The sequence below is a fragment of the Coptis chinensis genome, chromosome 8 (genome assembly GCF_015680905.1).
Source record: "Coptis chinensis isolate HL-2020 chromosome 8, ASM1568090v1, whole genome shotgun sequence".
Taxonomy (NCBI): domain Eukaryota; kingdom Viridiplantae; phylum Streptophyta; class Magnoliopsida; order Ranunculales; family Ranunculaceae; genus Coptis; species Coptis chinensis.
Window position 1 is genome coordinate 32962636 of NC_141463.1, and position 14689 is coordinate 32977324.

A 14689-nucleotide genomic window follows, 5' to 3' on the forward strand; every position below is an offset into this window, starting at 1 on the left:
AAAAGTAAGAGGAGAGAATACACCTAGACTTATTCTAGTGTTATGTAGGAGTAGTGTAGGATTTATTTTCAAGTCATTTACATTCAAGTTTATTTTACTTTTTGTTCTTCAATTCAATCCTTTTTCTTTTCATGTTTATGTTTCAGTCATTCAATCAAAGTTGTTTCTTTCAAGTTTATGTTTCAATCTTTACTCAAAGTTTTTCCTTTCATCAATCAAATTGTTTTATTTAAGTTGTTCATTCAATACAAGTTGAGTAATTAAAAACAAGTCCTAAAGCTAAGAATACTACCTTTTCTCCTTCACAACTCCCACCAATCCATCTTCCAAATAATCTATGATGAACCTCATCAATCTCTTTGAACTTACCACAAAAAACAACAACTTCAAATGGCGCCACCGTCATGGATTGAAAGAACATGGATTATTGGTTGAGCTCTAAGGAGGGAAGCACCATTCTATCCCAACTTTCATTTCTTGTTCTTTAAATTTTTTGTCAATTTATTTCGTTATTTTTCAATACTGATATGTTTTATTTCAAATCCAGGTTTGAGGTTCAACTGCTGGAGAGGAGCTGAAGTTGCTACCGGAAGCTGACACAACTTCGCCAGAACTGGTGGGGCGACCGCCCGTCCGCGACCGCCCAGGCACTCTGTTGCTGTTTTTTCACAGTTCGATCAAATTTGTTTCATGGTTGTACCTCCATATCTGGATTTTGTAACAGAGTAGTATAAATCAGTGGACTTTGTAGTGATAGATAAAGATAGAAAAAAAAAATGAGCTTATGTTAGTTATGTAGATTAGCATGAGTTGAACATTTCGTTGAAGTTGTGCAACTTACCAAGGATTAGAGTTTTCATTACCTTGGGAAGTTCAAGTGTGCAAGGCGAGTTATGAATCATACGCTCGCGCACTTTGAATCAACTTGGTAATCAACATTCTAATTACGATTAGCTCTAGTCAATTTAGCTAATCTAGCTAATCTATTAGTCTTAGTATTAGTGTTAGTTTACTTTTATGTTTTGGGCCCTTGAAGGCAAAACTGTTTAATTATTAAAAACCCGGATTGTGTGCTTTTTTCTTAAGTAGACCTTTTTTTGTAACCTAAAACAGGGAACGCTCGAACGGTTGGACTTGATTCTCAGATCACGCGCCAACCAATGTCGCTTTCTCCTCAAGCAGCGTGTAAGCACAACTTGAGAGGTAATTTTTAAACCTCCTCGAAGCCCATGTAAGAGGATACCTTATGTGTTATAGCATGCTTATATGATTATTTAAATTTTAATTTCTGCACTGCAATTTAAATTCCCGTATAAGCCTGATCCCGAGCCACATAACAACCATTTGGAAATCATTCCCCAATGTAGATAAAAAGGACGTTGCTTGATTCTTGAAGCACTAGACCAAACAATCAAATTAAAATCAATCAACTAGAGCCTAAATTAGTCACGCTCCTCTAGAAAAGGACAAAAATATAGCCACAAGGATTTAGAGTAATCAGTTACCAGATTCCGGTGGACCAACTACCTTCCTCACTCTCCTCCCTCAGATTCATCGTGAGTGAGATTCTTGGTAGCACACCACTTGGTGAAGTGATTGCTTACTCTTATGAGCCGTGTAGTAGATCCATCCTAGTCTCGCGCCCAATTGTTCGTTTGAACAGGGCATCGTAATCTATAGACCAAGCAAACATTTTCAAAAATCCAAAAAAATAAATTTATGTTGTTTGTGCATCATCATTGTTTGAGCATCCATGACTTATCAATGTGCATCACAACCGTCATGGAATTACAATGCAACCCAAGAACCTTGTTCTTTTTGCGGTACTCATTATCACGGGTTATCTCATTGTCCATCATATACCGAATTTGAGCATACTACGGGAAATCCTTACGATTACGAACCTCAAATTTCAAACTTCCCAAGTACCCAATACACTCAAGAGTTTTCTAGTCATGCCGATAATTCATGGAATTCCACTACAAATAGTCAACCACCATTCATATATCTATATGGTCAGTCAGAGTGTGGTTTCACCCAAAGCCCATTGCCATTCACATCACCATCCATATCAAATTCATATTCCACTACACCATCCATCACATACCAACTCTATAAGTAAATGGCCAAGCAAACAATACTAACTCAGCAAATAACAACTACCTTATGTTTTATCCAATTTGATTCAAAAGATGCCACATCTGAGACTAATATTCTTCCCACCAGTCCAGAACCCAACCGAAAAGAGAAACAAGGTGTTACTATAACAAAGCCAATTGCTAAAGCCCATCCTGATACTTCTGACCAATTAAATCCCCATCAACCTCCACCTCACTATCGTGAAAATTCTAAATCTAATGATAATGACTATATGCCCGAAGTCACAGTTTCTCTCACATGCCTTAATGCATCATTACCCATAAATAAGAAAACTCCGACAAAAGAAACTCAAGAGCATGTATTGAACTCGACACACTTAGACAATGACATTAAGAAATTTTATGAAGATCTAAGCAGAGAGGACAAAGAAAATGAAGTGTTTGGAAAAGAGGGAATAAAGTCTATGGTGAAAAGTGGATTTCAATTTAGTTTGGCCGTTAAAAACTTATTGTTGGAACAAATTTGTGACATCCTTATTATCGCAGAAATGAACCACAATCTTGTGGAAACGCCAAAACTAGATAAAGAATTCTTTGAGCCTGCAAAATCATGTGAAGAACCACCACACAGCCATCACCATCCTAATTTAACACCTCTTGAAATCCAAACTCCATTTATTAAATATCCACCAATTTTTAGGACTACCCCACTAAACAATTTCAAAGAAACCTCAAATTTGTACTTAAACCAATTGCCTTTGAGATCCTTCATAATTGTCTAAACCTTCCTAGTAAAGAGGCTTTGCCCAATATACGAACGCAAGAGTCTATCATTTCAGTAGTTGAGAAACCTGGTATGTCCTATTCCCCATCATTTGAGCTTCATGAAGGACATCTACTACCAACCTTTCACTCTTTTAGACAATTCAACTATGACGAGTTATTATATAAGTTCCATGATGGGTTACACAAGCTTCATCTTATCATTCTGCATCTTACACTCCAAATGCATCATTTCATTATGTTTGGGGGTATGTGCTTTAATATGTTTTTCTATATTGATCCCCAACTGTTTAGATTATTAGTATATAGTTAACAGCATATCATCCATCTTATGCATAGTCTTGGGGAATCTGACTTAAAATGACCCCACATATAGTCTTGAATATCCGACTATAAAATATTCATATTATGTTTTCTCGATGCATTCCATGGGAGTGCATCCTTAAGATGATCGGGCCCTCTTCTTGGAAAGTGTGGTTGTAAGTGTCGAAGCCTTAATTAGTCCACGTATATCTCACATTTTCTTTGTAAAACACTTTTTACTCGTCATTTGTGTAAGTGTAATCCTATGGAATGAGTCTACAAATTTCTTTTTCTTTATTTTACATTTCTTTGTCAAAATAGTTATTTTTCTCCGTTCTCATTATGAAAGGTTCTTGATACATCAATAGTTATGTGATTTTTCAAAAAAAAAACAAAATGGGCAATGGATTCCACATAGACCAACCCTTAGAAGTACGCAATCTCCATTCTTCTAAAGGTGGTTTAATGATCAGTTATGTGTTACTAAGGGTCGCCCATATCACCATGCAGTTTTTGTCTCAGCTTAAACCATATAGATACCAATTGTCCCTTGCTTACCAACATATCATCAATTCACCAAGAAGAAATCTATGCTTTCAATGTACCAAATGCACCATGCATGAAGACAACACCCAAATTACACATGGACTACTAATCCACAAACCCAACCACCTCCAGGGTCCGTTCACCAATCACGTCAAACCACCAAATACATTCAGACAAGGACAATGTACCTACAACAATCAGAATAGAGCATTGGTTCCATCCCATTTTTAACCAGAACTACCAAAATCCACCAATCAATAACCAAAGAGATCAACCTAGTTCCGATTACACCACCCACTAGTGTCCAATTAGATACTCTTCCATTACGTCTTGCGTAGTAAACCCCCCAACACACATAACTGAAGCCACAGTCTGACTGAATTGGGTTCAATAAAGAGCCGACACGAAAGTTGCCTAAAATCACTTCTTCCCGTTTGTTTTCAAACTTAGTATTATAAATCACAACTTTTGTATGAGCTATCTTTATAACATCTCTACTCCGTTTTTCAAAAAAAAACTTGAGGATATACAAAAATAAAAATTAAACGCCCTGGAGTAACCAAAATGATACCGGATCAACTTATAATGTTATCCTTTTGTAGAAACCTTCTATATGGTTAGAGATACATTTTGATTGAGAAAAACAATTACTATAACACACACACACACACACACACACACACACACACATTTCATATGTGCCCGTTTAGATAGTTGTTTACATACTTTACATTCCGCACTTTTTATTTCTTCAATCATTAGTATAATAATAATCATGCATGCATGTTAGATCTTCTACATTATATATGTTTTTCATAAATATACAAAACCCAAAAATTCATAGTAGAATAATTACGTAACCTACTAGTACAATAAACCATGTATTTCTTGTTCTATATCAAATAACCCACGCCTTAAACTTATTTGGAGGTGGTATATTTTCATCATGAAGAATATAATACAGGTGTATAGCCGTTTTTGCTCATGTTTCTATGGTAATCTCTTTGCTCATCTCTTCATACTTTGAGGACAAAACATATTTCTATTTGGGGGTGGTATAGTAACATTTGCAAAAACTAAGCATTTCTTATATTAGATATAATAGTAAATTTCTTCCTTTCTTAAAAAAAAAATTTCGAAAAAGACCAAAAATATTTTTCTGTCTAGTATTAAAAGCCTTGTTTCCTTTTTCTATGATGAATAAAAGTTTAGAAGTCTCATTATAGCAATAGAGTGAGGATTCGTTCTTCAAACTTACACTAATATACGTGCAATAGTTTCTGTATCTTTTCATGAATGACATGCATAAACATTTGATTGTATATAGTAAAGAGTTTTCGAGACCAAGGTTAGAACAATAAGTTTCATATCCTGTGAGAATCTAACCAAAAGCCTCATCTTAATGATTATTGAGTGATGACACTGATAAACACCCAAAACTGTAAGTAGTTCAAGAAATAGCAAGAAATAGAAATGAAGTTACACATAATAATATAATCTTCAAAAGGACTTAGTTCAACATGTGTGGAATTTAATTGGTTTCGAAGAGAACATTCCCAATGCACCAACACAAATTTATGATCCAAGTTCGTCGGATGCAGAAAGAGAGGGAAGGGAAAAAAAATGAAAGTGAATGGAATGAACTATGTCCTTCAAGTTTATCTTGTAATTTCAGTTGTGTTTTATGTAATTCAAACAAGTGAACTATGAAGTTCCAAAGTGTGATGTATTTCCTTTTAGTTTGTTTCCTATATATTTGACTATATTACTATGTATTTTAATTTAATTTTATTGGTAATTGTATTTCAATAGAATGAATTATCTCGATTAATTAAACATAGTGTATAGTTCATTAATGAAACATACATTGAAAAGAAAATACATAGAACCCGGGTTCATTCCCCGATAGCGGCGCCAAAACGCTGTGCGCCCAGCTAACATCGACTGAAAACCCCTCCTTTTTTTTTTTGAAAAAAAAAACCCTAGATCCAATCTACCCTTTTTCCCCTCAAATTCTTTGTCAAATCTCCTCATTCTTCTCTCAACCCCCTGTTAGCTTCTCTTTCTTCTCATTGCAGCCGCGATGAAGAAGAAAAAATCGCTCTTATAAGTGTTTTTGCAATCCATAGGGTGATCGACATCATAAGTTTTGCACTTCATGAGATCTGATTATGGGGGCCTTGGTTTTTGATAGGGTTATATACTAAAAGCATTACTTTTGTATTAACTCTAATTCTTTATATTTTGAATGAGAATCATATGGGCAAATGTTATGCATATTATATATGTTATTAGTTATATACATGTGTCTAATACTTTATGTTGTAGATGATATGGTGTGAACACATAGAAGATCATATCATTAGTACCTTATAAAGTATAAGTAATCGTTCACAACCTATATGGATTTGGACAAACTATTGGTACGGTTGTAGTATAATCTGGTATTAGTCTATCTTGACTATAAGATTACACTAGTACACTTTGTGTGTATTGAACAAGACCAAGTGAGGTTGTTTCTCTTTATACTGACTATATAAGAGAACAAGAGTCTCTGTTATTATAGATGTTTGTCCTCTTAATCCGGATATAATAACGGGCACTTACGTGCATTGTATATTGCTTTAAATCATCAATGAGTGAGATTCATTTGTGAATCAACAAACTTGTTGGATTGGGTAATGACATTGTACGTAAGGTGTGCTGTTGATTATAGAAGGAATCCGTGACCCGCAGGAAGTCGGGTTGATGATGTCCCCTTGAGGAGCTCAAAAAGATTGTCATGTAAACCCTGCAGGTGGATTTATTCCGACATGACAATAAGGTTGAGTGGTACTACTCAAGGACATAAGAAGTTGATTAATGTAGTTGTCAGTAACTTGACTTAATCAATGGACATTCGATATCTTAAACACGGGAAGATCAACGAGCATATAATATGGAGCCCATAAACGCTGACACGTAATTTGGGATTAGGGCGGTAGTGCAACAATGGCCTTTAGTGGAATAAGCCATTTGTTGACGGACTTGGGCCGTGTGTTCTGGGTGAACATGGGAATCCTAAGCCCGTCAGGAGGCCCAACCCTAATTTCTCCTCATGGTCCCTGTTGTATCCTATAAATAGAATCCTTTTTCTCTTGGCCGAAATTCACTATTCACTGGATTGAAAAGAGAGGCAAGGAAAGATAGATCCAAAATTGGATCTAGCTTTGTGAGAAAGAAGGGGGTTGGTAGATCGTTGCCCACAGAACGTCCAATCTATTCTAAAGGAATACAACAGAAGATCAAGGGGTTGATTGTTGATTCGGATTCATAGCTATTGGATTCTTAGAGTTATCACAGCCGATTCAAAGGTATGTTTTCTATCCAAAATCGTGAGAACCCATTAATTCCGCTGCATATGGTTTTTGCGGTTTGTAGAAATTTGCATTATGAAATAACGGTTCCTACAGTTTTCTCCTTTGGTGAAACCTTATTCTCCAATTTTGCAGACTTTTTTTTTTTTTTGGAAGACCTTGAATAAGTCAGATCTAGGTTTTTGGTTGTATTGTTCAGGTGGTTGTTGCTTCAAGCTAGCTAGCTCTTCTTGTTCTAGTAGCTCTATATCAGTGTCAAAGCTAATAAGGTGAATGGAAGTCTAAAATAGAGGAAGTGGGTGAGGTGATAAACAACTTCTTTTCAGACCTTTTCAAGACCCAAAACCAAGAAACAAAATGACAACATTTTGAACCTGTTTTCACCCATATCAACATAAAGAGGAAATGAGATATTAGGAGTAGTTGTTGAAAGAGATCATGTAACAGGGAAAAGAACAACAGAGGCCAACCAAATCTGTTATGAACGAACATAGATATATGATAGATACAGAGATATAGGGTGCACAACCTTACCAACTCTAATAGGGAGCATAACACATAATGCTCACAAAACACACTAGGCTCTACCTATGACAGCTCACAACATCAACTGACACGAGTATATCAAATAGTATTATAAATATTGATAAGCACATAAATGTTACATTATTTACACATAATTTTATATTAGTTAGTTCGTTTAATTAATTTGTTTGATTTAGTTAGTGTGTTTTTTGTAATTTTGCAGTAATTGGAGTTAATTGATTAAAAGTGATGAAACTCCAGAGATTTGGGATATCAGTGCGTTCATTGATTTTACAGTTCAACAGAGGTGCCTAGTGTTGGTTAATTCACTATTTGCATTTGGATATGGCTTGGTTTATTTGGAACAGGAAACCCATCGATCATTCCCCATTTCTCACAAACAAGAAACCTTCCCTCCAATTCAAGCTTCCAAAATCGAACCAACCAATAAACCAATCAAAACCCACACCATCATAACCCATCGATCATTCCTTCCATACAACCTAACCACCAGATCATATAAACCTTACCCATTCCATGTTTGATTCTCATGAACAGTAAACCATCTCAAAGTCCAATTTATTCGATCGAACACCGACACCGACAACCTTTCCAATTCTAATATTTCCTTTAATAAATTAAAACCAAAACAAACCCATATGTAGAGGACAGAAAAGTAATTGAATTGAAGGGGTGCACCCTTCATTATACCTGGATTCAAGGGCACACGCCCTCATCTGCATCACGCACAGAGAAAAGAAAAGACCCCAACACGTCTCTTTCCAATTTGGTTGGATTGAATCCCGAAAATCTCGAGACCGAACGAGAAATTCCTAATTCTATTCTACCAAAACCATATATAAACAGGAGAGAAAGGCAGTTTTAGGGAGCCTCTCCAGAACATAAGAACCATAAAAGATAGAAACAGAAGAAGAAGAGAGAGAGCTCGAAAGTAGAGTAGAGAGAACTAGAGAGAGACTCAACCCACGGTATAAACAGGTGATATCTTGAGTGAGGTTGAGGTTGGGAGCAACACCGGAGCGAGTCGAAGAAGAAGGTAGAAGCTTGGAGCAAGGAAGAAACAAACTCATCGTGACAATGAGTTTATCTATCTCTTACTTTAGCTTTTGTCTTATTATTATTATGATATGTAGCTAAATCCAAGCTAGGGCTTAGATGATGCCTTAGACTAATGTTCCGTGTTTTTTTATTAGTATCAATGATTTCCAATACGCTTATGTTCAAACAAATCTTCTAAGTTCACATCTCATAGTAAAACTCTATATTTCATATTGTATGTCATGCATCCATTATAGTTTGATAGTTGTAGCTATTAGATAAAGCTTGTTTTAATTGTTAATGTCAAAGTTGGATATTATTCGTGCCGTAAGAAGACGAGTAATCTTTTGAGTTTGATCATTAGTGCTGAATTTTCAGAAGATACATGTTAACTAAGATTTATCACGTTCACATCATCGAGAAAGATAGGGTTACCTTTCCCTCATGCTACTCGTGTAAATTATGGAACTTTAGAATTAATTCTAAGAATACAAACAACGGTTTAAGGTGGATTCAACAGTCCTAGATTCCTCTCCATTATAAGTATTTAATATAAGTTTTATTATTTTCATAGTTTAACTAGCTTTAGTTAATAACTACTATTCCTACAAACCAATATAGTTCGGATTAGGTTAAGTAGTATTTTAATATTAAATTTTACCCAACACGTATTCTCTGTGGGATCAACCTTGTATTTGCACACCTACTACAATAGACCTTGTGCGCTTGCGAGTATTATTATAAGTAAAATAGGATTTTATTAGCCTGTTAATTTAGGTCAGTTAAATCTCTATCAAGTTTTTTGTCAAATTCTTGAAAGACATTGAAAATATAGTTTGAACCTAGTTTGTATTCTTATAGATGTTCTAATTATATTTAAATGGTAAATCGTAAAATACAAGACTTAAATTGTTGAAGAGACCAAGTATTGCTTACCCATATTTCTTTTTGATAAACACAGCAAAGTCATAGCTTAAGACCAATTTTCAACTCCACTCCCACCACACACCATGCATTTTTACAGTTAGAGCAGACTGGACAATGCACTTTCTTCCTACAAAACCAAAAAATAGTATAAAAAATGTGGTAGAAATGTATTGTAAATGTATATATTAGAAATAGAACGCGTACCTAGATTTTTTTGGGAATATGCTCGCAACCTTTACAACTTCCTTTTTCCGTGACATCCTTTGCATGGTAAAGGATATTCATCTTTATCTAGAAATCGGTCCTCAATCTCAACTTCATCTACACCACTCATGATAATGATTAACCTGATACCTCCACAATGTGGATCCCTTACTCGCGCGAGGTTCACTCATTCTACAACCTTTTCAATTATTTCGTTTCTCTCCATGTTGGGAAAGAATTCAACATCTTTTATAAACTTACTTCCTAAACCCATCGCTTTATGATATACAATTTCCTTAACGTTAATATTCCCCTCGGTCACAAAAAAAATCTTGTACTCAGATGTTTCATGCCCTATTAAAAGTATGGAACAACTACAATGTTCTGTATTCTCTGTATTAGAAAATATTGAATTGATGTTTGGAGTTCTGTAGTCTATGTAGCATATTATTTAGGCTGTTGCGCATTATCACAGGGTTGTCGTTCGTAGGGACCTAATGAAGGCATACATTATAATACATATAATATGATTGTCGAGAATGAACGTGAAAGTGGAGTGTGAAATTGGAGAGGTAGGAGGATTGAAAAAATAATTGAGCTATAGCAAGAAGAAGGTGGTTTTCATTTTGTATATCAAACTAGGGTATGCCCGTGCCGTACGACACTGATGAACCTCGACGCACCTTCGGCGCTACCTAGTACGTACTATCTCCTTGTGTTTTGAATCCCATATTCCCAACAATGACGGTCCAATGACATTAAGCACTATAAAAGATGCAGTACATACCATGGAAAGCCAAAGCGGCAGTGTCTTCTTTCAATAGAAAAGAGTGTCTAAAAAAACACAAATTAGCATATATAGAATTAATTAGTGATCAGTGAGAGCACAACCATATATCAGAGAAGGAAACAAAATTATGTGAATATTGTCTGGCCATGTCCATCTAGGAGTTCATGAACTGATTGTAGAGCAAGGGCAAAAGTCGTAGCCCCTCTAAGTCCTGTTACAAACAAAACTGCTGATATTTCGCAAAAACCAAAAAGTATAATTCCATAAAACAATTGACAACAGCTTGTCTTCTCACCACTATACCAATGGGCCTTTTGATGTTTGATGGGTATTTGTCGGTTTGCTGGTCGAACCAGATTCACTAAGTATCCACATGAAAAAACATTTGCAGCCCTTCAGGAAAAGAATATCAAACTGGTTAGAGGTAACACATGTAATTCCCTGAACACAAGCAGAGAAATGCATTCATATTTACGAACCAAAATCTTATATTTTGGACCTGACTAAAATGCGAAGCACAAAATTCTAATAATACTTTGAGAAAGAAGGCTACAAGCGCAAATGGTACATTAATTATGAAAACCAAATTTTACGTCTTACATGTGGTGACTTTGATATATCCATGATTATCAATTCTTACATTTTTTTCCCCTCTACTTTGGAACGTAATCTTCGTCATCAGTCAAAAAGGAAACACTTGGAACATATTAAAATTGACAAAGTTGTTTAAGTAGTTACAAAACATGTGATTAAAATTTTGATTTCTTTGAAGACAGAACAGGCTGATTCAACCAAGACAGAATGGCCCAAGTTAAATTAGGTATGAAAAAGTGATTTAAGATACCAAGCAAATCAATTATAGTACAAGTATAATATCAACAACATCATTTCCAAAAGAAAAGAAAATTGAAATTGAAGTCATAAGGTCTAATATAGATTAGCTGATATCAACAACATCATTTCTAAAAGAACGGAAAATCGAAATTGAAGTCATAAGGTCTAATAGAGATTAGATGCCCACCTTGCTATGACAATGAATAACTAGAGTGATCACAAAAGCAAAAGGTTAAGGAAAAAAAAAAAAAAAAAAAAAAACGCTTGGAAAATATGTACAAATATATGAAGTCAAAAATAATCAGACTACAAGGATACAATTGAAAAGAAGATAAATCTAACATGTGATCAGCTATGTTTTTCCATGGCTATATCAAAACCCATATATATGAATCTGCAGAAAAATATGATTAGGTCACAATAGGTACTAAAATGTAATAAAGCTTAAAAATATTAATATCAGGTAATGCGACAATAATAAGAAACCAAGCACTGTTACTAATCACTTACACAAAAGTTTCTGCTAACGATGATATCAAATGGAAGAAAGCGGCAACAAATCGTTATGAGTTTTCTGACAGATTTGAGAAGGTGTAGGTGCTTCATAACATGAAAAAAAATATTAAGAAACACAAATATAAAAAAACAAAATAACCAGTAGTTATAGACTTTCTACCAAGGATATTATTTTCAAATTAGAAAACCAACTTACCATTCCTGTGAACAATATTGACACAATAGCAGAAAGACCAAGACCTTCTGCAAGCATGTACCTAAGGATAAGATGATCATGAATCCAGGCTTCCAGGAGACAGCTAAAGAAAATCCAGATATCAACAAAGTAAAAGCCCAGGAGATTGCTTACGAGAAATAAGGGAAAATAACGAACATGCAACACTCCAAGTTCTGTAAACGGGACAAATTGATTGAACATTAGTACCCCAAAAGAACAGACTTGAATGCTAAATGTTAAAAAAAAACCAATCATATAAAAGTAGTCACTTATCAACATCGAGGCATGCACACTTAAAAAGGTGCTCTGTGGTTAAGGGATCTCAAAATATCGTTCAGCATAGATCTTTAAGTTTGAAAGAGCATAAAAAGACATCACCATTAAGTAGGAAATGAAAATAGATCTATATATAATGAAAAATTCAGCTGATGTAAGGTTAAAAAATTCAAATTAGTAAAAAAAGTCACTGACCAAGGTGTGTAAATAAGTTTCCACTGTAGAAACGGACAAAATGGAAATACACTCCAATTCGCAAAACCTACATAAATAGAATGAAGCACATTAACCAAGTCAGAGCCAATACACATTGCATGTATAAATTTGATGACTATGAAGTCAATGAGAAACTACTTAAAGTAAATGGGAAAAGAACTTACAAATTATAGTAAGACTTCTGGGTATACAAAGTTTGGGGGTATGATTTCTCGACTTTGGAGGAGAATACTGATTCTGTCTGAAAAAGTACACCTTGATAGGGTTACATATAACTGACCATGACTGAAAACTTCAGTGCGAAGGTCAATTCCCACATACTTCACTGATTGTTCTTGTGACTTATTTATAGTCATTGAATAAGCAACATGTATAGGAAATTGTCTTCTCGTTATATGAAAAAGAAAAATCAGAAGACGACGGCGACAAAGATATCCTTGGAATAAATGCATGATTACATGCCTTTTCACCAGTTAAAATTCTTGCAAAAAGAATGTTTGGCTGACATTGGACCACCATCAAGCGGGTTCCATTGCATAATCCATCTTTGGGAGCAATATTTCGCAACAACATTATAGGGCAGCCAACTTTTAGGTTGAGACGAAATGGTGGCAGGCCGGCTGGATCAAGTACGTTTAAGTACTCATTTGGGTATTGATTAATATTTGTTGGATTGGTTGCATCCTCGTCTGCCATCTTGTCTGCAACTAGAAAGAGAGTACTTTCCCCTGGGAACATATTTAAAGTTGCTGCATTAATGTCATTGACATCATCATTGCATGCTGATAAAATTGTGTGCTCAGTTAAATATTTGGGTGTAACAATGGTAGCTTGATTCAGCTGAGGATATGTAGTAGAAATAAGATCCTGAAGATTTGCACATCATCGAATTGTTAATGGTAGTTCAACCGTCTCACTTGGGTCACTTCCTATCTAAGCGTGGCAAGGAGAAAATAGTAATGATATTAGTACGAATAAAAAAATTGTACAAAGAAGGATGCAAATGAATATTAGAATGAAGGAAAATAGTAGAAGGGAAAATGCAAAGTTTGGTACCTCCATTAAGAAATTTGCAAACGCAATATTTGTAGAGTTTCCATTTTCTAATCACATGTTTTGGGCAAGAGTTAGAACATGAATGTGATTCCAGATGAAGGAAGACCGCAAGGAAGCACGCACAATCTGTTCCCGAACCCCTTTGGGTATAACTAGAAGGCATTGACGGAAATCACCACCAAGCACCACTATTATTCCACCGAAAGGTTTATTATTGTCACGAATATCCCGGAGTGTCCGATCAACTGCCTCCACACAAAACTTGTTTTGCATTGGGACTTCATCCCAAATAATAAGTTTAGCTTCCCTGAATAATTCGGCATGCATTGAATTCTTACTGAACCCACAAATAGAGGTATCAAGAATATCTATTGGGATGCGAAAAGTTGAGTGAGCATTATGACCACCTACCAACAATAATGAAGCTATTCCAGATGAAGCTACCATAATAACAATATGCCCCTCAGCACAACACGTAGCAGCAATTGTGTTGTAGACAAAAGTTTTGTCTGTTCCCGCTGCTCCATTCAAAAAGAATAGCTTCCCTTCATTTTGGGAAACCAAATCTATCACTGATTTATATGAAAATTCTTGCTCTACATTAAGGAGTACCATGTTGTTATGTGCAATTTTATTTTAAGGGTCAAACTAAAATTGTCGTTGGTCCCATATGAGACGGTTTGCAACAACTAAGTTCCATTTGGTAGTTAACAGAGGCATCGGTATCGGAGGGAAATTAGCTAGTGATTTACCTGACTCTATTAGAATCTCATTTAAAAGAAATAAACTGTAATCTTGCACTTCAGCAGGGGTAGGTTCTTAAATGTTGAACAGTGTTCGAAGCTTGTGTGGAAAGTCATTGATAAGATCCCAAAATTGTAGTTTTAACCCCTTAACAATATAGCTGTTAGACCAATTATGTGATTAATAATATAGGTTTATCACTAATTATGTGCTTTTGAGTATTTCAGGCTTCGGAGTT

At 35.2% G+C, this 14689-nt stretch overlaps 1 protein-coding gene across 1 annotated transcript; it reads right to left on the bottom strand.

Annotated features, from left to right (window-relative positions):
- Positions 1 to 10717: 10717 nt before the first annotated feature.
- Positions 10718 to 14322, bottom strand: LOC147481161 (ATP-dependent DNA helicase pfh1-like). The gene is made up of 6 exons (XM_086578854.1): positions 13831 to 14322; positions 13110 to 13518; positions 12631 to 12697; positions 12139 to 12241; positions 10946 to 11033; positions 10718 to 10821 (listed from the first exon to the last, which is right to left on the bottom strand). The coding sequence occupies exons 1-6, from the start codon at positions 14320 to 14322 to the stop codon at positions 10718 to 10720; spliced, it is 1263 nt and encodes a 420-aa protein (XP_086434980.1).
- Positions 14323 to 14689: the final 367 nt, after the last annotated feature.